Source organism: Ahaetulla prasina, chromosome 4, assembly GCF_028640845.1.
Source record: "Ahaetulla prasina isolate Xishuangbanna chromosome 4, ASM2864084v1, whole genome shotgun sequence".
Lineage (NCBI taxonomy): Eukaryota > Metazoa > Chordata > Lepidosauria > Squamata > Colubridae > Ahaetulla > Ahaetulla prasina.
Genome location: NC_080542.1, coordinates 16,160,813 through 16,184,221, shown reverse-complemented (window position 1 = coordinate 16,184,221; position 23,409 = coordinate 16,160,813). Strand labels below are relative to the sequence as shown.

The 23,409-nt window shown below is 43.3% G+C and overlaps 1 protein-coding gene across 1 annotated transcript in view; it reads right to left on the bottom strand.

Annotated features, from left to right (window-relative positions):
* The window catches only part of LOC131197699 (ubiquitin carboxyl-terminal hydrolase CYLD-like), a 38,051-nt gene extending 16,573 nt beyond the window's left edge, over positions 1-21,478 (bottom strand). Inside the window, exons 1-7 of the mRNA XM_058182071.1 lie at positions 21,370-21,478; positions 14,635-15,107; positions 10,566-10,895; positions 7,417-7,522; positions 4,315-4,691; positions 2,545-2,713; positions 1,118-1,262 (exon numbers count right to left, since the gene is read on the bottom strand). Coding sequence (XP_058038054.1) covers positions 1,118-1,262; positions 2,545-2,713; positions 4,315-4,691; positions 7,417-7,522; positions 10,566-10,895; positions 14,635-15,063 — 1,556 coding nt within the window. The 5' untranslated portion in view covers positions 15,064-15,107; positions 21,370-21,478. The remainder of the gene's footprint in view (positions 1-1,117; positions 1,263-2,544; positions 2,714-4,314; positions 4,692-7,416; positions 7,523-10,565; positions 10,896-14,634; positions 15,108-21,369) is intronic.
* Positions 21,479-23,409: the final 1,931 nt, after the last annotated feature.

The window sequence follows — 23,409 nt, the reverse complement described above, 5'->3', positions numbered from 1 at the left end:
AGCTCAGCTCCACCGCGCATGTGCGCACGCCTCCCACTCGCCAGCTGATTTTTGGATCTCTGCCGCAGATGAGCACGGGCGGGGCGCATGTGAGAGACGTATGTGTATATGCACAGTGGGGTGTGTGGGGGTGAGGGAGGGGGTGGGGGAGGGTGTGGTGTGTCCCATTTTGGTCCCAGAAGGCTGCAGAAAGGCCTGTTAGGCCCAAAATAGGGTGTGGGGAAGTGTGGCACATCCCCCCCCTCGTGGCCCCTTTTTGGTCCCAGGAGGCTGCAGGGAGGCCTGCTAGGCCCAAAACAGGACACAGGGGATCATGCACGCATGCCGGGGGTGCAGGGAGCATGGGGGGGACGCACATGCATGCACGGGGAGAAACACACACCTGCATGGGAGGGCATTGCATGTGCATTGCATTATGGGTGCCAGCACACAACGACAAAATAATTAGCCATCACTGGCATACACCATTCTGATAGCCACCATGGTCAAGTGAAAACTTGAACTTGAGCTTCTCTCATCCAAATCCAAGACCTTAATCACCACACACAATTATGGCTGTCCATATCATTTATCCTTAGTCCCATTCTTGCATGAAAAGGAACCATGATCTGCCAATGTTTTCTCTAATTCCCCAAATATTGGTAAAGGTAAAGGTAAAGGTTCCTCTCGCACATACATGCTAGTCGTTGCCGACTCTAGGGGGCGGTGCTCATCTCCGCTTCAAACCCGAAGAGCCAGCGCTGTCTGAAGACGTCTCCATGGTCATGTGGTCGGCATGACTCAACGCCAAAGGCGCATGGAACGCTGTTACCTTCCCACCAAAGGTGGTCCCTATTTTTTCTACTTGCATTTTTAGGTGCTTTCGAAACTGCTAGGTTGGCAGAAGCTGAGACAAGTAACGGGAGCTCACCCTATTACATGGCAGCACTAGGGATTCGGACCGCTGAGCTGCCGACCTTTTGATCGACAAGCTCAACGTCCTAGCCCCTGAGCCACCGTGTCCCTAAGTATTGGTAGGCCTTCCCAGATTCAACTAATTGTAGGTCACAGACATTTCAGGCCCACAGAGGAAATCAAAGCAGGGTCTTGTCAGTTTCAAACAATACACCAACCTTACCAGAACAAAGTAGCATCAAGGTAGCAAGAGTTGCAATGACCTTGGATCCCTTTCTTCCATCCTGAGAGAAGTTCCAAACCGTGACTGCCCAATGGTGGTGGTGGAGTATCTTCTTCCACCCTGGCACTGGCATAGACCCGAAAGTCTAGGAGAAAAGAACAAAGGATGGATCTAACAGCCAGGTAGTTTGAAAGTTATTGATTAAACCCAAAGTTTAATCAGTAGTTCCAGAAGAGAATTGATAACACTTTGGAAGTTGCTACAATTCTACATCCTACAGTCCTATCCAATCTATCCAATCGCTATGGATGGTGGATGCTTTAGTTCAGGAGTCATCAAACTTGTTAACTTTAAGACTTGTGGTTCAAGCCATGGTGGCTGCAGAATTCTGGGAGTTAAAGTCCACAAGTCTTAAAGTTTCCAAGTTCGGAGACCACTGCTTTAGTCAAATGGTTTCTGCAAGACCCCTATGTTGCTTACTGAGGATAAGAAGAAACTAGTTAATTTCCAATCTTCGGCCCACTTTGCATTCAGTCTCTCTAAGCCTATGGTTCCCAAGCTTGCAACTTTAAGATCTATGGACTTCAACTCCCAGAATTCCATACCCCAACATGTGGGCTGGGGAATTCTGAGCATTGAAATCTACATATTTTACTGTTGCCAAGTTTGAGAAATGCTGTTTTAAACCATATGGTAGCTGTCTGGAACCTGCAACCAATTCCCAGAATTCCATTCTCTTGCATAGTGACTAGGAAATTCCAGGAGTTGAACTCCATCTATCTTATTGTTGTCAAGCTTTGTTCTCATCTAGGCTTCCTTAGAAAGTAAACAGCACAAATTTAGTCCTGGCAAATATCTTTAATTCAAATGGCTTTGAATTATTGTCATTCCCAGTCTGAAAGGCTCCTCAAATAGTCTATCAGGGGAGTGTTTACAAACACTCACCTTATCTCCCCTGGAATGCTGCCAGAGAACTAATTGCCAAATGCAGGGCAAGACCAAATTTAGCACAGAGTCAAACAGAGCTTTTCCAGAGCTTTTACTGCAAAAGCTCACGTCCCGTTCGCTTCTCTTTTATGTCTTATGGGAGGGACCAATCATCTCCAAGCCTTACTCCCAAGTCAACCCTGTTTTTTTAATTGTTCCTGTCTTCTGGCAGCTCTGTGCATGCACAGACTGGGAACAGGCTCACACTGTTCTTCTGCCTCGCTGATATCAGACTCCGGAGATTCCGGAGGCAGCAAAGAACTACCAGATGGCCTTGCTCCCCTCTCTGCCTCTGACTCAGAGCCCTCATCTGAGCCTTCCCCAGATTCCAGGACTGACTTACATTCCTCCCCAACTTCCTCACTGTCCAACTCTGCTGCCAACTGTGCTGGCCGCTGGTGGGCTACAACAAGCTTGAGCAACACTGCTCTAAACCATACCCAGGGAGTTGCAACGCAAAACAGGATTTTCAGGAGTCTGCAAGGTGTCAAAACGTGAGTCAGGATGGCAGTGACATAGCTTGACAAAGAGGGCTTTGTTTGGTTGGCAGTAGAAATAGCGGATCCCTCTATATTGTCCATCTGTGCATCCTGTTGATAGTGGTTCCTCCTAGGAAAAAGTAAAAAAGAGGTGAGTTTGTACATCTCCAATTGCCCTCAACCTTTTCCCTCTGTCATATGATTTATAAGTTATTTCAATTCTGTTTATTAACATACCTTGTTGTTAGTAAACAGAAATTCTGAAATGTGTTTTAACATTAGTAGCTCGGGTTGGTAGTTCAGCTGCTAGTCTGAGCTCTGAGCTTGGTTGCAAACATTTCATCACCGTTGAAGGCGACGTCATCAGTGTGTTTTGAGTTGTGCTCATCTGTCAGAACACATCTCATTAAAAAGGTATTTAAAGACCCATGTTCTGACAGACAAGCACAACTCAAAATGCACTGACAATGTCTCCTCGAATGATGATGAAATGTTTGCAATCAAATTACCAAGCTCGGAGCTCAAACCAACAATCTAGAAATTCTGAAGTTTAGCAACAGCATTTCTGGTCCCAATTATGATCGTAAGTGGAGGACTACTTCAAAAGAACATCTTGTTGGCCTAAAGATGAAAGGAGGATTCATAATATGTTAAAATAGGCCAGAGTTTCTCAAACTTGTCAGTCTGAAGATGTATGGACTTCAACTTCTCCAACCAGCAAGAGGTCAGTACATTTTCAAGTTTCCAAGGTTGAGAAACACTGGTTATTATTCTCAAGTGGAATGGCCATAATAGGGCTGATTTTGATTTAGTGATGCATTTTGATTAGCATCAAGGAATTAGCATCTAACTCAGGGGTAGTCAACCTTTTTATACCTACCACCCACTTTTGTATCTCTGTTAGTAGTAAAATTTTCGAACCGCCCACCGGTTTCACAGTAACGCGCCATGTATCATTGTCTGCGCATGCCTCTTGCACATCGTGGATTGGGTTTGGGGGGGGGGTGCCAGCTACCAGCTCTGCTTTTCTGTTACAGCTGGGTGGTGTGGGGGCAGATGCGCAAGCTATTCTGGGATGAGGCTCTTTTGTTTGTGGTCACACTATAGCGCCATTTAGTTTCACTTACGTAACGTGAACTAAACTTATGTGCGGGCGATACAAATATTATATTTTCAGAAATTTAAATTGTCACGGGGAATTTTATGAAAACCTAATGAAAATGTTTTTAAATAATGCCATGAATTTTTTTTAAAAAAGTCAATTAACTTAAAAAAAAAGGTTTCAGTATCGGACAAAACCCCTACCGCCCACCATGAAAGCTGGAACGTCCACTAGTGGGTGGTAGGGACCAGGTTGATTACCACTGATCTAACTCATCTGGGAAATAACCATCTGAAGGCGATGTGGAATCTCCACATCTCTACGGAAAGCTAGAGTAGTCAGAATAAAATATGCAAATGTGCCTTTTCTTGTCTATGGGGATTCTCAATCATCCTGATCATGGTAGTCCCAAAGGTGTTTTTCCAAGAGGCAAACCAGGCTTCCTTGGTTTTTCTTCCTTGAAATGTTTCACTTCTCATCCAAGAAACTTCTTCAGTTCTGAACGGAAGAACTGAAGAAGCTTCTTAGACAAGAAGAGAAACGTTTTCAAGGGAAAAAACAAGAAATTCCAGTTGCGTTTTGGAAAAGCACCTTTGGGTGGGCCTCTTCTCCCATCTTTTTCCTCTCACCAGCTCCAGACCAGCAACCGTCTCATCTACATCTGGTAGGTCTCCAATCCAACGTATCACACCATAGATGGGTGGGTTGTAAACCTCCACCATGGAATTGATCTCCAAGAGATGGTGGTCATATTCTCTGCTGTTCTGGTCCTCCTCGGATTCTTCTGCCTCACTTTTCTTCTTCTTCCTCTCAAAAACTTGTGCTACTTCTTCCTTCAGGTCCTCCAAGTTTGACAAAGGAGCTAAAGGAGGAGAGTTCTGGGATAAACACTCCTTCATCGGTGGAGGATATCTGATGGAGGAAGGGGATGGGCAGTCTTCATATTCATCGGAGGTAGGAGTGGAGGAGTTGCTGTTCAGGACTTCTTGACTTTTATCAACTTGTTCTTGAATGAGACAGAAGTGGGAGGGGGGGAGAGAGAGAACATTAGGTATTTTAACTATAATCTCATGCCAACATACAGGTAGTCCTCGAGATACGACCACAATTGAGCCCAAAATTTAGGTTGCTTAAGTGAAACATCTGTTAAGTGATTTTGCCCCATTTTATAACTTCTCTTGCCACAGTTCTTAAGCGAATCACTGCATTTGTTAAGTAACACGGTTGTTAAGTGACTCTGGATCGGGGTGGGCTGCTGGGGGTTCGTGAGAACCTCTAGCTAAGATTCTGTGCAGTTTGGAGAACCTCCAAATCCCATTCCTGGCCGCCCACCCTCCCAGGAGTCCCCAAGCGGCCCATTTTGGATGCAAGTAAGTGCAGGGCGCGCACATGGCTCAGGAAGGGCAAAAACCAGTGGTGGGATTCAAATAATTTAACAACAGGTTCTCTGCCCTAATGACCGGCTGGATAGGCCGGTTTAGCCGGTTTAGCTCACGCTGGTAAAAGCCTGTTATTAAGGCTTATTAAGAACACAGTAGCCTGCAATTACTGCAGGTTCGAGCCCGGCCCAAGGTTGACTCAGCCTTCCATCCTTTATAAGGTAGGTAAAATGAGGACCCAGATTGTTGGGGGGGCAATAAGTTGACTTTGTAAAAATATACAAATAGAATGAGACTATTGCCTTATACACTGTAAGCCGCCCTGAGTCTTCGGAGAAGGGCGGGGTATAAATGTAAACAAAAAAAAAAAAAAAAAAACTTGGTGGTCATGTGACCATGCAGGCGTGGCCATTTCAACGTCACTCACGTCGATGGGTGCTTCGCCTTAGCTGTTACAATGTAATAAGGGTTAAGCAGAGAGGCAGTTTCTGTAAGCAGGGCAGTAAAGATTAGGCTAGAAACACCACCAGAATGTTTCCTTCCTGCCTTCCTTACAGGATTAGCCCTGTAAAGTGGGGGGGGGGGGAGAATAAAATTTCTTCCAACAACTGGTTCTCCAAATTGCTTAGAAAGTTAACAACCGGTTCTCACAAATAGGTGCGAACTGGCTGAATCCAGTAAATGTGATAAAATAAATAAATAAATCCCACCACTGGCAAAAATCCTGCCGTGGTGCAGGAGTCCAACATGGCCATGCCCACCCAGTAACCAGGCAGCGAACCCGTTGTTAACATTTTTGAAGCCCATCCCTGCTCTGGATTCCCCATTGACTTTGCTGGTCAGAAGGTCTCAAAAGGCAATTGCATGACCCAAGGATACTGCAACTGTCATAAATATGAACCAGTTGCCAAGCACCTGGATTTTGATCATGTGACCATGAGGGTGCCGCCATAAGTCATTTTTTCTCAGTGCCGTTGTCACTTTGAACGGTCACTAAATGAACTATTGCAAGTAGAGGAATACCTGTACTTTTAAGAGAGTGTTATGCATTTGGTGTTCAATTATTCCCAATGTGTAATTTGGATCTTGGACACACAATTTATTGTTGTAACAATCTGAATTAAAATGAACAAAACTCAACAATTCCAGAGCAAGTTTCTGGCTTTAAAAACTTTGCGGTATCTAATAAAATCTCACAAAGAAAAGGATGTGTGAAATTCTCCTTGGTTATTTAACCTACCATATTTTTCGGACTATAAGATGCTCCGGAGTATAAAGCACACATTTTTTGGGGGGAGGAAAACAAGAAAAAAAATTCTGCCTCTGCCTACCAGCATCCATCGGTATTCATCTGGCTAGCATCCTTGCAACAAACAGCAAACAGCCTGGTCAACTTCAGCACATTATCGGAGCCTGATTCAGCACAGCAGCTGATTGGCAGTTGGATCGGCCTCCCAGAATACCACCAAACAGCTGTTCCAGGCTGCAATCCAGGGATTGCCACAGCCCATTGCAGCCTTCACATGTCGCATTTTTGGCCTCTGAACATTGCGTTTTTGGCCTTTGTGCATCACATTTTTTGCCTCCGCATGCTCCGTTATAGACCTGTTCCAGGATGTGAGGATCCCCATAGCACATCCCCGCCAATCTCTGCTTTTGTGTGTCACATTTTTAGCCTCGATTTGGCCTCTACATGCCCTGTTTTTGGCCCCCGCGTGTTGTATTTATGGCCGGTTCATAAATGCAATGTGCAGAGGCCAAAAATGGGGCACGTGGAAGCTGAAAGCATGATACATAGAGACCAAAAACGCAACACGTGGAGGTGGCGATTGGTGGCGATATGCTGTGGCGATCCCTGCAGCCTGAAACAAGTCTAAAACTGGGCATGCAGAGGCTGAAAACACAACATGAGGAGGCCGAAAAAGGCCGGCGGGTGGGGGCCGGCGGGTGGGCAGCATTCAGCAACATTCGGTATATAAGATGCACCAAATTTCCACCCACATTTAGGGGGTTGGGAAGTGTGTCTTATATTCCAAAAAGTACAGTATTTTATGAACAGATATATAAGGAATGTTTGTGCCTTGGTCAAAGATGTGCCGGTTGGGGAGAGAAATCATATGGAGACAGACAAGGCTACACTGCTGGCTGAAAATTTAAATAATTTGCAGTAAATGTTCTATATATTATAATATGCAATGGTTTTGAAAAATAATGCATCACTAACCAAGATGTCAGTGTTTGACAGGGACAATAATGAATTATTACCACAATCAAAGTTCATTAAAAACAAACAAACACAAAGGATCAATTTTTGGCAAAATGTGAAAAATGCAAGATGAGTATAAACCTTACCTTTATGCACCTTGGAAAGGGGGAGCAAGATTCCATATTTGGGTGATGGGAAATGGCAGAGAGGTTTGCCTTTGAAGTACCCATCCCAGGATCCCACGGGCTGATCCTACAGAAAGATTTAAAAGTAATCAAGATGATGGATGGAATAAACCATACTTTACTTAGGGTTTCTCAACCTTGACAGCTTGAAAAATGTGGACTTCAACTCCCAGAATTCCCTAGCCATCCAAAAATTTTGGATGTAAAGTCCAGATGTTTTAGAGCGGACTAAACGTATTGGAACCTGTCTAAAGATGCTGCATCTTTTTTTGGGTTCATATGATAGTTTCAGAATTATGAATGAAGACACATTTAAGTTAAGGAACCTAGCAAGTCCAAGAAAAGAAACAGCTAAGATGCTGTCAGATACATCTAGTGTGCTCACATTAAACCGTCTTTTGGGCTTCAGATCCCTAATTTCATTTCCCTCTTTCCATTTTTCTCAACTTTTTTTTTTTTGCTGAAAACCTTTCTTGGTTTGATGTAGAGTAGGGGTGTCAAATTCGATTTCACTGATAGCCAGTGGTGTGTTTCTACCGGTTCGGGCGAACTAGCAGTGGCGGCGGCAGGAGGCTCTGCCCACCCGCCTGGAAGTCATCACGGACACTCTACGTATGCGCACGTTCTGAACATGTGCAGAAGTGCCATGCACGAGCAAAGGAAGCAAGCGCACATGTGCGCTCTCACAGTTCCAAATTGGTAGTGAAGGTATGTAAAACCCACTACTGCTGAGGGCCATATCAGAGTTGTGTTTGACCTTGGGAGGCTGGGGTTGGTGTGGCCAGGGTGGGTGTGGCCAGGTGGATGGCACTCGTTTTGGGGGCACTTGTAGTAGCCCGAGTGCTCTCCCAGTGAAAACAGGCTCCCGAGCTCTGTTTTCTGCTGCAACAGCCTCTTGCAACCTTCTCCCAGCGAAAACGGAGCTCGGGAGGGCCGCATGCAACCCTCCTTAGCTCCATTTTCGCTGGCAGAGGCCCCACGGGCCTTCACTGTTTCCAGGGTGGTCCCGCGGGCCAGATGTGTTCTGTCCTCCCCCCAACCACAACCAAGAAGACACGTGAGCTGACTATATCTGCCAGCAATTTATTCCTATGACAGACATCAGTTCTGGCAATGAACTTGCGATTGCCTGCCAAATTTTCCTATCTCCTCAGAAGCCAGCGTAACTGCAGTTCATTGCTGGAGCAACCAAGAATACAGAAATAAACAGAAATCCAGAAGCCAAATTCGTAGTCTCAAAATATTGCAGCCAAAGTTTCCAAGAGTCAGTTTTTGTCCGTCACAAGAAGCTATAGAGCAGCTCCTCCTGCTTTTATACCCTGTGGGGTGTGGCTCTGTGACTCAGCACTCTCTAGGCCTGCCCCACCCCTTCTTTTGTTGTTCCCGCCTCTCCTTTCTGCGATGCCTGGGATTTAACCAGGACTGATTGTCAGCAGCTGAGTCTTGAGGCATTTCCTGGGAGGGGGAAGGTGTGGGAGAAAGAGGCCTTGTCATCTCCTCCACCTGGCCTGCCTCTGGAATCTGGAGCAGAGCCAGAGAGGAAGGTTCTGCAGAGGGAAGCCCTGTCAGCTCTTCCCCCTCACTCTCTGAGTCACTCTCTGCCAAGAGGCCAGGCTCGGGAGCTGAAGACACAACAAGATTTAGCACCCCATGGGCTGAATTGACACCCCTGATGTAAAGGAGATCTAATTCCAAAAATGATAACCTCTTTATTTTTTAATGCTGACCATTTTTTTCCCTGATTGTTTCTCTTAAACAAGAAGAAAAGGCTCCAATGCTATTACATTTCAGCTACCTGCAGCTCTATCTACAACAAAAATAAGAAAAATATTGGTTCCTTTCTACGCTATATAAACTGCTTTTTTAAAGTAGTTCTATTCTGTAAGGAGCCAAGAATAAACAGTGTTTAGAGGCTTACAAATCTAATCAATAAATACAGTAATCAATATTTACTTTAAAATAAATATATATGCATAATTGCCCGAATCAACAATATATTCCAGTTAGTTATACAGACATGCACCCACAACACAAAATGTTTGGGGGGAAAAAAACACCTCATGACATTTAACAAAGTCTAGAAAGTCCTAGCATGACGTTATATTTGAAAAGCTATTGATAATTCAGCATAACAAACATTTTCCATTTTTGCCCAAATTTCCACTGGTGGAGCAAATAAACACGTAACTCCCTCCCCCCCCACACACTGTTTCAACATTTTTAAAAATATTGAAACAGTGGAGGAAATACTGAGTATTGAAAAAGGGTGTCCAATTAATGTTCAGGATAAAGATCCAAGACAGGAATACGGGAGGCAAATCAAAAAAAAAAGCATAGCAATTGAAGTATTGAAGCAGGCAAGAGACGATGGATAGATGATTTCTCTTTTTTATTATTGTTCTGATTTGCTTTTCTTTTTCTGCCACTTTCTTTTCTCTTTTTAGGTAAATGACATGACTAGAAGTTAGGTAGGATAGAAATAAAACATTTTTAAATAAAGGGTGATATGATTAAAAGTTAGAATAAGAGATAGAAATAAGAGAGGGGGGAATATCAGTGTACATACTTTTATATAATAAAATAAAAGCAATAATAAGAGAAAAGATGGAATAACTGAATGATTGAATGATGATTGTAAGGGCCTCTGTGTGGCTCAGACTGCTAAGACAGTCTGTTATTAACAGCAGCTGCTTGCAATTACTGCAGGTTCAAGTCCCACCAGGCCCAAGGTTGACTCAGCCTTCCATCCTTTATAAGGTAGGTAAAATGAGGACCCAGATTGTTGGGGGCAATAAGTTGACTTTGTATATAATATACAAATGGATGAAGACTATTGCTTGGCATAGTCTAAGCCGCCCTGAGTCTTCGGAGAAGGGCGGGATATAAATGCAAATAAAAAAAAAACCCTCAATATAAATGTGTATTATTATTAGAAATATAAAAGTTAATTGAATGTAATAACTATGATTCATTTTACGGGTTCTATTTGTATTAGAATGCATGATAACCAGGTGCCACACTGTTCATGCATTGATATGTTTGTAAAAAAATAAAAAACTTGGGGGAAAAAATAATGTTGAGTAGAGTCTCTCAACTGGACAAGTACTTACTAGAAATATTCCCACAAACACGCCGGCTTCAAATTTCCCTGGAAGATGGTTGCAGTATACCACACTGCCAGTAGGGGTGCTGTTTTCCATCTTGAAAAAGACGCGGTCGCCAACCGCCAGCCCTGGGGACGACAAGGGATCTCCTGTTGTAAGCTGGACTCTTGTACACTCCCGGATCCCTCCTCTTCGAGATGCTGCTGGACTATCCTCAACCGCTTTGTCGGGTTCAATCCGGCTGACGGGTACAAAGACGCCGCAGTTCTCACGACAGGAGAAGAACTTCTGTCCTTTGAAGGAGCCGTCGGTAAAACCCTTCCCGGCTGCTGAGCCCTATAAAAGAGGATAATGGCTCTTCCAGAAAGATAATCTATTCCTCCTCTCACTCTCAATCCCTCCAAACAACCCTCGGGGGTAGATTTAAGATGAGAAATTGCACATCACCCAAGGCTAACCACTGATTTCTGGTGGTCAAACGAGGTTAAGAACACTTTTGATTAATATGAGCCCAAACTCTTGGTCAGTGTTTCTTGATCTCAGCAAGCTTAAGACACAGACTTCAGAGGATAATTAGAACTGCAGAAAAAATAATTGCTACCAACCTGCCTTCCATTGAGGACCTGTATACTGCACGAATCAGGAAGAGGGCCGTGAAAATATTTGCAGATCCCTCACATCCTGGACATAAACTGTTTCAACTCCTACCCTCAAAACGACTCTATAGAGCACTGCACAACAGAACAACTAGACACATGAACAGTTTTTTCCCAAAGGCCATCACTCTGCTAAACAAATAATTCCCTCAACACTATCAAACTATTTACTAAATCTGCACTACTATTAATCTTCTCATCGTTCCCATCACCAATCTCTTTCCACTTATGATTGTATGACTGTAACTTTTTTGCTGGCAATCCTTATGATTTATATTGATATATTGACCATCAATTGTGTTGTAAATGTTGTACCTTGATGAACGTATCATTTCTTTTATGTACACTGAGAGCATATGCACCAAGACAAATTCCTTGTGTGTCCAATCACACTTGGCCAATAAAAAATTCTATTCTATTCTATTCTATTCTATTCTATTCTATTCTATATGTGGACAATTCCCTACTGGCTGGGGAATTCTGGGAGTTAAAGTCCATCCATCTGCTACAAAGAAGATGGGGGCCAAAATTGTGGAAACCTTTTAGGAAAATTTTTGAGGTTTGATGGCTAATAACACCACTTTTTTTTTTTTTTTTGAATTTCAAGATGTGCCTAAGACACTGAGCTTGTCGATCAGAAAGGTCGGCAGCTCAGCGGTTTGAATCCCTAGTACAGGTCTCCTGCCTGAGTGAGCAGGGGGTTGGACTAGATGACCTCCAAGATCCCATCCAACTCTATTACTGTTCAATAATCATATTCCACTGCTGGAATGGCCAGGGAATAGCCCAGACCTTAACCCAAATGAAAAATCTATGGAGCCGACTAAAGAAACTTCTTAGTCAGAAGCGACCCAGCAATAAAACCCAGTTAATAGAATCAATCATTCAATCTTGGTTTCACATTATAACAGCTGCAGAAGTAAAAGACTTGGTTCACTCCATGGGAAGACGTTGTAAGGCCGTAATTCATGCTAAAAGTTACTAAAAAAAGTCATTTTTTCTATGATGATAATTTATATATATATATATATATATATATAACCTAACTAAGTATTAACTGATGTGGTGATAATTTTTGTATATCTCATTTTTTCCACGTGTTTTACTTTTCTTCTTTATACTGTAACTGCTATTCTAATAGCAAATCCTTCATAAAAGTTACTGTATTACATTCTTGATTAAATTATCCTTCCATTGATAGATAATTTTATGGTACTACTAAAAAAAGTGACGTTACTAGCTAGTTTTAGAAAATACACTTTTCCAAAATACATATATTTGAAGAAAACCTCTTCAGAATTATCTGTTCAATCCTCCTTTGGTTATTTAAGAGAAACAGCAACGTGACAGGCTCAACAGGAAAATCTTATTGTATTCTATGATTTTAATATTCAAATAATTTTCAACCATTGGGCGTGCAATATATGACTTCTTTCCCCAATTCTAGTTTATGGCTAGTTCTTGAATAAAATTCCAACCATGCATCAATCAATCATTGCCACATTGTTGTCATATGAAGGAGCTAAACTATTTTTTAATCAATAGAAGATTCTTTGATGAAGAAGTCAAATTCAGCTTGCTTTAGTGACCAACACTCCTCCCCGACCCCATAAACATACTGAAGGCCTAATAAAACTAGTTTTTTCAAAAGGCATTTACAAATTCCCACAATAAACAAGGCAGCATAATGCAAATGGTGGCATTGTTCTCTGTAGGAATATTAAAATCATCCTTTTGGCCAGGGGTGAAATGTAAAATTTGTTACTACTGGTTCTCTGGGCGTGGCTTGGTGGGGGGGGTGTAATATGACTAGGTGGGCATGGCCAACTTTTTTTTTTTTTACTTTTAAAAGCATTTATTCTACAACCTCTTCAGCTGAAGAGGTTATAAAAATGCTTTTAAAAGCCTCTGATGATTAGGCAACTCAGCTGGGATCGCCAGAGGAGCCTTTTAAAAGCATTTTTTTTACAACCTCTTCGGCGGAAGAGGTTGTAAAAAAAATGCTTTTAAAGGGTTCTGACGATCCCAGCTGAGTTGCCTGATTGCCAGAATTCTTTAAAAGCATTTTTTACAGCCTCTACAGAAAAAAATGCTTTTAAAAGTTAAAAAAAAAACCCTCTGATGATCATGTGGCTCAGCTGGGCATGGGGAGGGGGGGGGCAAGGATTTTTGCTACCAGTTCCCCGAACCACCTGCTGCCATCACTACTGGATTGGGAGATCCAATCTGAACCGGGAGCATTTCACCCCTGGTTCTGGCCAATTTTTCTATAAGCATTTAGCATGAATTACGGTGTTACTGTATATCAGCTATTCTGATATACAGAAGGCAAGATATAAAAAAGTAATGTTGTGACTTCCCAGTTTAAGTTACATTACAGGTAATCCTCGACTTGTGACCACAACTGAGACCCAAATTTCTGACACTAAATGAGACGTTCGTTAAGTGAGTTTGCCTCATTTTACGACCTTTCTTGCCACAGTTGTTAAACGAACCGCTGCAGTTGTTAAGTCAGTAACATGCTCGTTAAGGGAATCTGGCTTCCCCATTGACTTTCCTGGCCAGAAGGTCACAAAAAGGGATCACCTGACCCCAGGACATTGCGACTGTCATAAATAGGAGTCCGTGGCCAAGCGTCTGAATTTGGCTCAAGTGCCCATGTGGATGTTGCAGCTGTTGTAAGTGTGAAACCAGGTCATAAGTCTGAATGACCAGGTCATTCAGTGCCTTTGTAACTTCAAATAGTTGCTAAAGGAACTGTTGTATGTTGAAGACTGTGAAGGTGAAACAAAACTTAGCAGTACGATGTGTTTTGGTTCCAAGCTTGGGATAGCAATAGCACTTAGACTTACATACTGCTTTTCAGTGATTTACAGCTCTCTCTAAGTGACACAGTCAGCCTATTGCTCCCAACAATCTGGGTCCTCATTTTAACAACCTTGGAAGGATGGAAGCCTGAGTCAGCCTTGAGCCTGGTGAGATTCGAACTGCCAAATGGCAGGCAGCGGCAGGCAGCCTGCAGTACTGCACTCTAACCACTGCGCCACCGCAGCTCATGTGATCAAACCAGAAGTGGGTTTCAGCAGATTCTGACCAGTTCTGGAGAACCGGGAACGGAAATTTTGAGTAGTTCGGAGAACCGATAGTAAAAATTCTGACTGGGCCCGCCCCCATCTATTCTCTGCCTCCCAAGTCCCAACCGATGGGGAGGAAATGGGGATTTTGCAGTATCCTTCCCCTGCCACGCCCACCAAGCCATGCCCACCAAGCCAAGCCACGCCCACAAAGCCACACCCACAGAACTGGTAGTAAAAAAATTTGAAACCCACCACTGGATCAAACTATTCAAAATGCCTTGGGATTTCCATTGAGATGCTTCTGCACAACCCTTGTAGCAATCTGCCAATGGTATTACTCACCACCAGCTCGACCCCAAAGATGATGCTGGTATCTTGCTGGTTCTTGTCTATGGGTCCCCGGTATCGGATGATGCCTGGAACTTTCTGCCCAGAAGCGGAGGTGATCTGGACCCTCACTCGGTCACCCTTCCCCAGGGCGCTGAGTTTCTGCATCCACCGCTCCTGCTTGAAGAGTGCCAGGCGTTCGTCTCCATGGGTCACAGCTTCCAGCAAGCCAGACTGGGCTCCGCTCAGTTCCCTGGCCATCGAGGGAGGTACCCGGACCACCTTTTCTGCATCCAAGACCTTGGCCCAAAATGTTCCACCAGGGGAGACCCCGCGGGGATCTTCCTGGCTTAGTAAGCTACCCCTGGAAACCTTGACTTCCCCGCCTGCTTTCGTTTCCCCTGTGAAATCTTTCACAGCTATATAGAGTCGCCGAGGCTTCATTGGCTTGGGTGGTGATACTGACAAAAGAGAGATACCCCAATCACCTGCCAGAGAAAAAAAGAAATTGAAGGTATCAATGGAAGAGAATAGCACTTACACTTATATACCACTACACAGTCCTTTACAGCCCTCTGTAAGTGGTTTACAATGTCAGCATATTGTCCCCAACAATCTGAATGTCAGGGTTCCAAGGAACACTCCCAACAAAATAAAACTCTGAGGGTTGAGGTTCCTCAAAGTTTCAATTTATTAGAGATGTCACGTTGGCACAGCTGAGAAAACCCGAAACTGAAAGCTTCCAGGTTTTCTACACCCAGTTGACAGTTCACAGCCTTGCCCACACCCACAAGTACATCACATTGTCCAATCAACTCTTCACACTCAACTGGATACAATCTTCAGGCAGTCTACATCAGACACAGGATGTCCTTGAATACGGAATGTTGTTATGACTAACTTTCTACCGCTCCAACAACAACCTCCTCCCAACTTCCTCAGCTAAAATATGTGGCAGTTAAGAAGCAAAAAGAAAATTGCCTTCCAAAACTGACACTGGGTGAGGACCAGTGTCAGTTTTTATCAACCTCGGAAGGAGGGAAGGCTTGAGCCTGGTGTGATTCGAACTGCTGAACTGCCAGCGATTGGCAGTCAGCAGAATTAGCCTGCCATACTGCACTCTAACCACTGTACCACCATGGCCCTAAATAAACTAATCAAGGAGAGAAGCAACCAAGAACTAAGAATAAATTTCCTGACTGTTTAGAACAGTGGGAAAACTTGTCTCCAGAAGTTGTGAATTTTCCAACGCTGGAAATTTTTAAGAAGAGATTGGACAACCATTTGTCTGAAATAGTATAAGGTTTCCTGCCTGACTTGAGGGTTGGACTAGGGCCTCCAAAGTCCCTTCCAACCAGGGGTGAAATCTACTTATCTTCCTTACCAGTTTGGAAGTGCACACGTCACATGCATGCACAGACCTTCTGCGCATGCACAAAATCTTCTGTGCATTTGCAGAAGGTTAAAAAACACATTACTTCCTGGTTAAAACCAGGAAGCAATGACACCTGGGCGGGTGGGCGGAGCTTCACTCCACTATCGCTACCAGATCGTCAAACTACTGGTCACGATCGCTACCGGATCGCACGGTCCAGTCTGATTCGGGAGCATTTCACCCCTGCTTCCAACTCTGTTATTCTATTCTATCTGTATTTGCCCTCATTCATGAGAATATCTGTAGCTCAAGATAAGGTCCTTGGTGCTCTCTGAGATTGCAGACATTTCACAACCCAATTAGGTAACATGATCAGTACTAGAAGTGCCCGTCTAGCACTTGTCAGAGTTTGTTGCAAAAATCAAATCCAGAAAGCACATACAGGGAACTGATTCAGCAGGATTCCTTAGCTTCTCTTTATACATAATATAACACATACAATATCAACAGCAGATTCTTCCAATGTGGTAGAGAGTTACAGGCAAAAAACAGAGGTAGAGGAGAGAATAGCAGAGATGAGTTTCAGTTTCAATTCAAAGAGCAGACTACCATATTTTTCAGATTATAAAACACACCTTTTTCCCACCTAAAAGGGGATGAAAATTTGGGTGCGTTTTATACACCGAATGTAGCCCTTCCCACCCGCTGACCCCCACCCTTTGGCCTCTGCCTCCCAGCAGTTTACCTCCTTGCAGCAAGCAGCAAGAAGAAACAGCCCATTTCAGCTTCAGCACAGCCTAATTAGCACAAGTTGATTGTCCCTTGGAACGGCCTCCCGACTCTCAGCTGTTTCAGGCTGCAAGGATTGCCATTGCCTATTGCTGCATGGGCCTCTGCTGCTTGCTGCAAGGAGGTAAATTGCTGGGAGCAGATTGTTTTTTCTTGTGCTAATCAAGCTATGCTGAAAACAAAAATGAAAGTAAAGCAGGCTGTTTGCTGTTTGCTGCAATGAGGCAAAATTGCTGGGAGGCAGATTTCTTTTTCTTGTTTTCCTCAGCAAAAAAGGTAGGTGCGTTTTATAGTCCAGTGTGTCTTATACTCCAAAAAATACGGTATCAGTTTCAGAGCTCAGAGCTTAATAGAAAACAATTAAGCCACACCCAGGCTCCTTGCTGTCTGAATCAGCAAACAGCCTCCATTGGCTGACCTTGTTGCTATGTCCTATTCCAGTTCATGAATATAACCTGACCACACTGTTACCAAGTTGCATAATTAAATGTCTGCAAAACACACACACACACACACACACACACACACACACACACATACACACACCAAAAAAAAAACAAACCCAAACCCAGAGAGCACCAAGCACCCTATAATCTAGGTATCTTATTTAGTTTGCGCCTGTACTTTAAAAAGCCCCCTCTCTCAGTCTCTTTTTTTTTTGGCAACACTGAAACACTGTCACCCCGAAAGGCCAAATAAATAAATACCCACAACAGTCACAATCCATATGAAATTTAACGGCTACTGATTAGGAAGCCATTGACACATATTTTCTTTTTTCTTTTTAAATAATTGTTATTAAAAAGTTTGTCTTTAAAAACAACACAAAAAAACAATCACACAAATATAAAAACAAAACACATCAAGACATAACATATTGAACATTACATAACATTAATGGGAATTTTACAGCATTCTGTATCGACATACATATTTTACTTTTGTAGCTCTCTATTCTATCATTTCTATTTACTACTCAATAGTAGGATAAATCACATTAGAATAGAATAGAATTTTTTATTGGCCAAGTGTGATTGGACACACAAGGAATTGTCTTGGTGCATATGCTCTCAGTGTACATAAAAGAAAAGATGTTCATCAAGGTACAACACTTACAACACAAATGATGGTCAATATATCAATATAAATCATAAGGATTGCCAGCAACAAAGTTACAGTCATACAGTCACAAGTGGAAAGAGATTGGTGATGGGAATGATGAGAAGATTAATAGTGCAGATTTAGTAAATAGTTTGACAGTGTTGAGGGAATTAATTGTTTAGCAGAGTGATGGCCTTAGGGAAAAAAACTGTTCTTGTGTCTAGTTGTTCTGGTGTGCAGTGCCCTATAGCGTTGTTTTGATGGTAGGAGTTGAAACGGTTTATGTCCTGGATGTGATTACTCCAACATATATACACATACACACACACACACACACACACACAGACATACACACACACACACATTATAATATTCATTGTTCATATTTACACATTTATATCCGTTTATATTTGCATCTCTTTATTTAATGTTGTTCAGTTACTTTATGTTTCATCAGTATTAAATTAAACATTTCTTGTTCTGGTTTCTGTTTTTGAGTCAACTGTACATTTTATTCCATATTTCATAATATTCCAAATCCTCTCTCTCTTTCAACTCCATAGTCATTTTTTCCATCTCTGCACATTCTAGAATTTTCCTAATCACTGTTTCGTCTGAGGGTACAGTTTTTTGTTTCCACTTTTTTGCGAATGTTTATTTTTTTATTTTTATTTTTTTATTTATTTATTTTGTCAAACACAACAATATATATAATTAAGGTAAAGGTAAAGGTTCTCCTCACTAGTGCTAGTGTTGCCGACTCTAGGGGGCGATGCTTATCTCCGTTTCAAAGCCGAAGAGCCAGCACTGTCCAAAGACATCTCCAAGGTCATGTGGCCAGCATGACTCTACACCAAAGGCACACAGAATGCTGTTACCTTCCCACCAAAGGTGGTCCCTATTTTTTCTACTTGCATTTTTACATGCTTTCAAAACTGCTAGGTTGGCAGAAGCTGGGACAAGTAATGGGAGCTCACCCCATTACACGGCAGCACTACGGATTCGAACCGCTGAGCTGCCGACCTTTCGATCAACAAGCTCAACGTCCTAGCCCCTGAGCCACCGCGTCCCTTAATACAAATTGAATACAACCAAAGGGAACATTAGGACAGGAACGGTAGATTCTTGCTGTGGTAAATATGTGCAGTATAATGTATTGACACCTATTTTCAACTAGCTTACTGTAGGGTTCACCTCTGACCTCATTAATATGCCTACCATGCTGCCAATTTGATGATAAAACCTGTTGCTCACATTTCAGGCCACTTCTAAGTGAACTCCCTGATGAACTCTTAGATTTCACTTCTTCTCATAGATCGTAAGAATGATATCACTCTAAAGGCGGCCAATTTTTTTGTTTCAGAGTTTGTATTATTAGGAAACAGAAGACTGAATTTTGAAAACTATTGTTCAGTCTCCTTCCCCACTTCATACTCACGAGCTGGCCTTCAGCCAGTGGATTCACCGCTCTTATCAGTCCTGGCAGAGAAATCTCTGCCAAAGTTCAAACAAATGACTCACGTAGCAAGCTCTTTTTGAAATGGTTCAGCTAAACTTTTGCTTCCTATGGAGTGAGAGCAGTCCCAAAGCTCCTTATATATCCTGTGGGGTGGGGCTCCTGGCCCACCCTTCCTTTTGATGACGCCGCCTCTCTAATCTTCTGAAGCGCGGGTCAAGCCAAGCTTGATTATTATTTTCAGTTGGGTCTGAAGGCGTAGCCTGGAGAAGGGAAGAATCAGGGGATGACGGCCTCATTACGTCCTCTGACTGGTCTGGTTCTGGCTCCTGGAGCCAGGCCAAAGGCATCGGTGCTCCCAAGGTAAGCCTTACCAGCCCTTCCCTCTCACTCTCGGAGTCGCTTTCGGGCATGGGGCCAGGTTCGGGGGCTGGAGTCACAACAACTATTGTTCAGTCTGATTAGAAAAACAAGTATGTATGTTTGTCTCTTATCCATTAGTTTTATTTTATATTTTCAAAGATGATTAGAGGACCCGAGGGGCTGAAACATATAAAGAATGGTTTCTGGAATTGGATATGATAGTTTAATGAAAAGAAGGATTATGGGGAGACATGATAACAGTGTTCCAGTATCTAAGGGGCTGCCATAAAGAAGAGAGGGTCAACCTATGCTCCAAAGCATCTGAAGGCAGAACAAGAAGCAATGGGTAGAAATTAATCAAGGAGATAAACAACCTGGAACTAAGGAGAAATTTTGTTACAATTAAAACAATTGATCAGTAGAATGACTTGCCTCGGAAGTTGTGGGTGCTCCAACACTGGTAGTTTTTAAGAAGAGATTGGATAACTGTTTGTCTGAAATGGTATAGGGTACCCTCCAAGATCACTGCAGATGGGGACTGCAGCCAAAAAAATTAAAGGACATTTGCTCCTGTGTAGGAAAGCTGTGGCAAATCTAGACAGCATACTAAAAAGCAGAGACATCACACCGCCAACAATAGTGCGTATAGCCAAGGCTATGGTTTTCCCAGTTGTGAAAGTTGGACCATAAGGCTGAGCATCAAAGAATTGAGGCCTTTGGATTCTGGTGCTGGAGAAGACTCCTGTGAGTCGCTTGGACTGCAAGGCAATCAAACCGGTCAGTCCTAGAGGAGATCAACCCTGACTGCTCTTTAGAAGGCCAGATCCTGAAGATGAAACTGAAATACTTTGGCCACCTAATGAGAAAGAAGGACTCACTGGAGAAGAGCCTAATGCTGGGAAAGATTGAGGGCAAAAGAAGAAGGGGACGACAGACAACGAGGTGGCTGGATGGAGTCACTGAAGCAATTGGTGTGAGCTTAAATGGACTTCAGAGGATGGTAGAGGACAGGAAGGCCTGGAGGAATGTTGTCCATGGGGTCCCGATGGGCCGGACATGACTTCGCAGCTAACAACATCAACAACCCTGCCTGAACAGAGGGTTGGACTAGAAGACCTCCAAGGTCTCTTCCAACTCTGTTATTCTGTTCTATTATTCACTTTTTTTTTTTAAAGGAAGAACAGATTTTTTTTAAAAAAAATCCCTAAGTCTAATCGATTAGTTTTCTCCTTCTTCACTTTCCCTGCCCTTTTCGAACGTGCCAATTTCGAAACTAGGCATTTTTAAATCCTGTCTTTTAAGAGCTGCTTATTTAAACCACATCTCCTAAGCGTCCCCTGGTTGTTATTTTCATTCCGGGTCAAACTTTCTTTTTAAAAGAAGGAAGACAGGACAGGATCTGGTCCGCTGACACCCGTGGAAGTTGACGCGTTTAAAAACGGTCCATGCTGTTTCATTTTCAAATCGAATGGCAGAATGAAGGCGGCCTTCTTCTTTGGCAAGCGCCGAACCACAATCTCCGCATCCTCCACCCCGCCGCCCCCGGTTCTAGGCAGATCCTGATCCGCGGTTGAAGAGACCGTGAGAAAATGCGTGCAACCCAAGCAAAGACGCGTATCAATTAAAAAAAAAAAGTCCGCATTACGACCCTCCCTGGAAAACTCACCTGGATGGAAAACTTTCCGGACTGCTTTCTTGAACGATTCCTTTTAAAAAGCCACCGCGACACGAGGGAAAAAAAATATATCTATAAAGTTGAGGAAGTTTGCTGAAAGTTTTTTTTTAAAGGGGCGGAAATCGGGAACCAATGAGAAGGCAGGTGAAGGGAAAGGCAACCAATCAAAAGGGAGAAACCGTGCGTAGGTGTGCCCGGTGGGCGAAGAGTCGAAACAACAGGAGTTCCCTAGCTTTCCTTTGCTTTTTACTTTTTCCCTTATTTGAATCATTTTGGGGGAAAATAGCATTTATACTTGTGGGGGGGGGGCAGTAAACATACGCGGGGCGCTGAAAAAGCGACCTGGCCAGGCAAGGAAAGGGATGGAAGAGTTTTAATTCGTCTTGGATGCCCCAAAGAACATTTTAGATTCCAACTTTCTTCCTGATCTCGACGGTGCGATCCGCCCAGCCTTTATCTGCAGCCATTAAGGGGCTTGAGCGTGGCTGGCTTCCCACGACACGTTTGCCCATCCTTCCCAATTTTAGGGCACGGATAGGCTGTATCGTCCGGAGCTAATCAAGGAGTGTCCGGCTTTGCAAGGCGAAGGCTACTCAGCTCAAATCTCCAAGGAGGCAAAAAAAAAAATGCATTTGTCCATCATCTTGCCTCCCTCCTTGACCATTGCTTGAGAGAAGTCCCGGGACGTTTGGTTTCTTCCCTTCCCTTCTTCTCTTTGTTTTTAAGCGTCCGGATAAGAAAGACAACGGAGCACCATTCCCACGTGCACGAAAGGGAACTTGCAGTAGCGTCAGGGTGTTTTTTCTGGGGGCGGAATCCCCCGCCGTTTGTCATAGAGAGGAGGAAAAATGTCAGGGGAAACCCCCTCGCCAACCACCGCGTGAAAGCAGCGAGGCAAATGGACGGAGAGGGTTGAAATAATAAATAAATAAAAATAAAAATTCAAGCTAAATGTCAACCGCTTCAAACTTGATTGCAGAAAATATGACTTCTGTAACAGAGTTGTTAATGCTTGGAACTCACTACCTGACTCCATAGTCTCTACTCAAAATCCCAAAATCTTCAACCAAAAACTGTCTATCATTGACCTCACCCCATTCCTAAGAGGTCTGTAAGGGGCGTGCATAAGAGCACAAAAGTGCCTACCGGTCCTGTCCTATTGTTCCCTTCATTATATCCAATTAATATAGTTGATGCATAATTTTAATTATATATATATATATATATTCTTCAAGATATGCTGTTTTATCTATGACATTTGTTTGTGTATACTGTTGTGACAAAAATAAATAAATAAATAAATAAATAAATAAATAAATAAATGTTACAAAAGTCATATTTTCTGCAATCAAGACTGAAGTGGTTAACATTAAGTTTGAATCTATTGTTTGCTCTTGTATTATTGCGATTGAAGCTGAAGTAGTCTTTAACAGGAAGGACATTGCAATAGATGATTCTGTGTGTTAAACACAGGTCTTGTCAGAGTCAGCGGAGTTCTAAGTTTTCTAATCTCAGGATTTCAAGTCTGGTGGTATAAGGTATTTTGTTGTTTACAGAGGAGCGGAGAACTCTTCTTGTAAAATATTTCTTTTTTTCAGCACTGGAGGATGGCATGGTTTCTCTCTCTCTGTGTGTGTGAGGGAGGGAGGGAGGGAGAGAGAGATAGAGACAGAGAGAGAGAGGACAGGAGAGAGGGGGAGAGAGAGAGAAAGAGAGGGAGAGAGGGAAACAAAGAGAGAGAGGGAATGAGGGAAAGAGAGAGGGAGGGAGGGGGAAAGAGATGGGGAGGAGAGAGAGAGAGACAGAGAGGGAGAGAGAGAGACAGAGGGAGGGAAGGAGAGAGAGAGGAGGAGGAGGGAGACAGAGAGGAAGGGAGAGAGAGAAAGAGACAGAGAAAGAGACAGAGAGAAAGAAACAAGGAAGGAGAGAGAGGGAGAGAGAGAGGGAGAGGTGGAGAGAGAGACAGAGAGAGGGAGGGAAGGAGAGAGACACAGAGAGAGAGGTAAGGAGGGGGGAGGGAGAGAGAGAGAG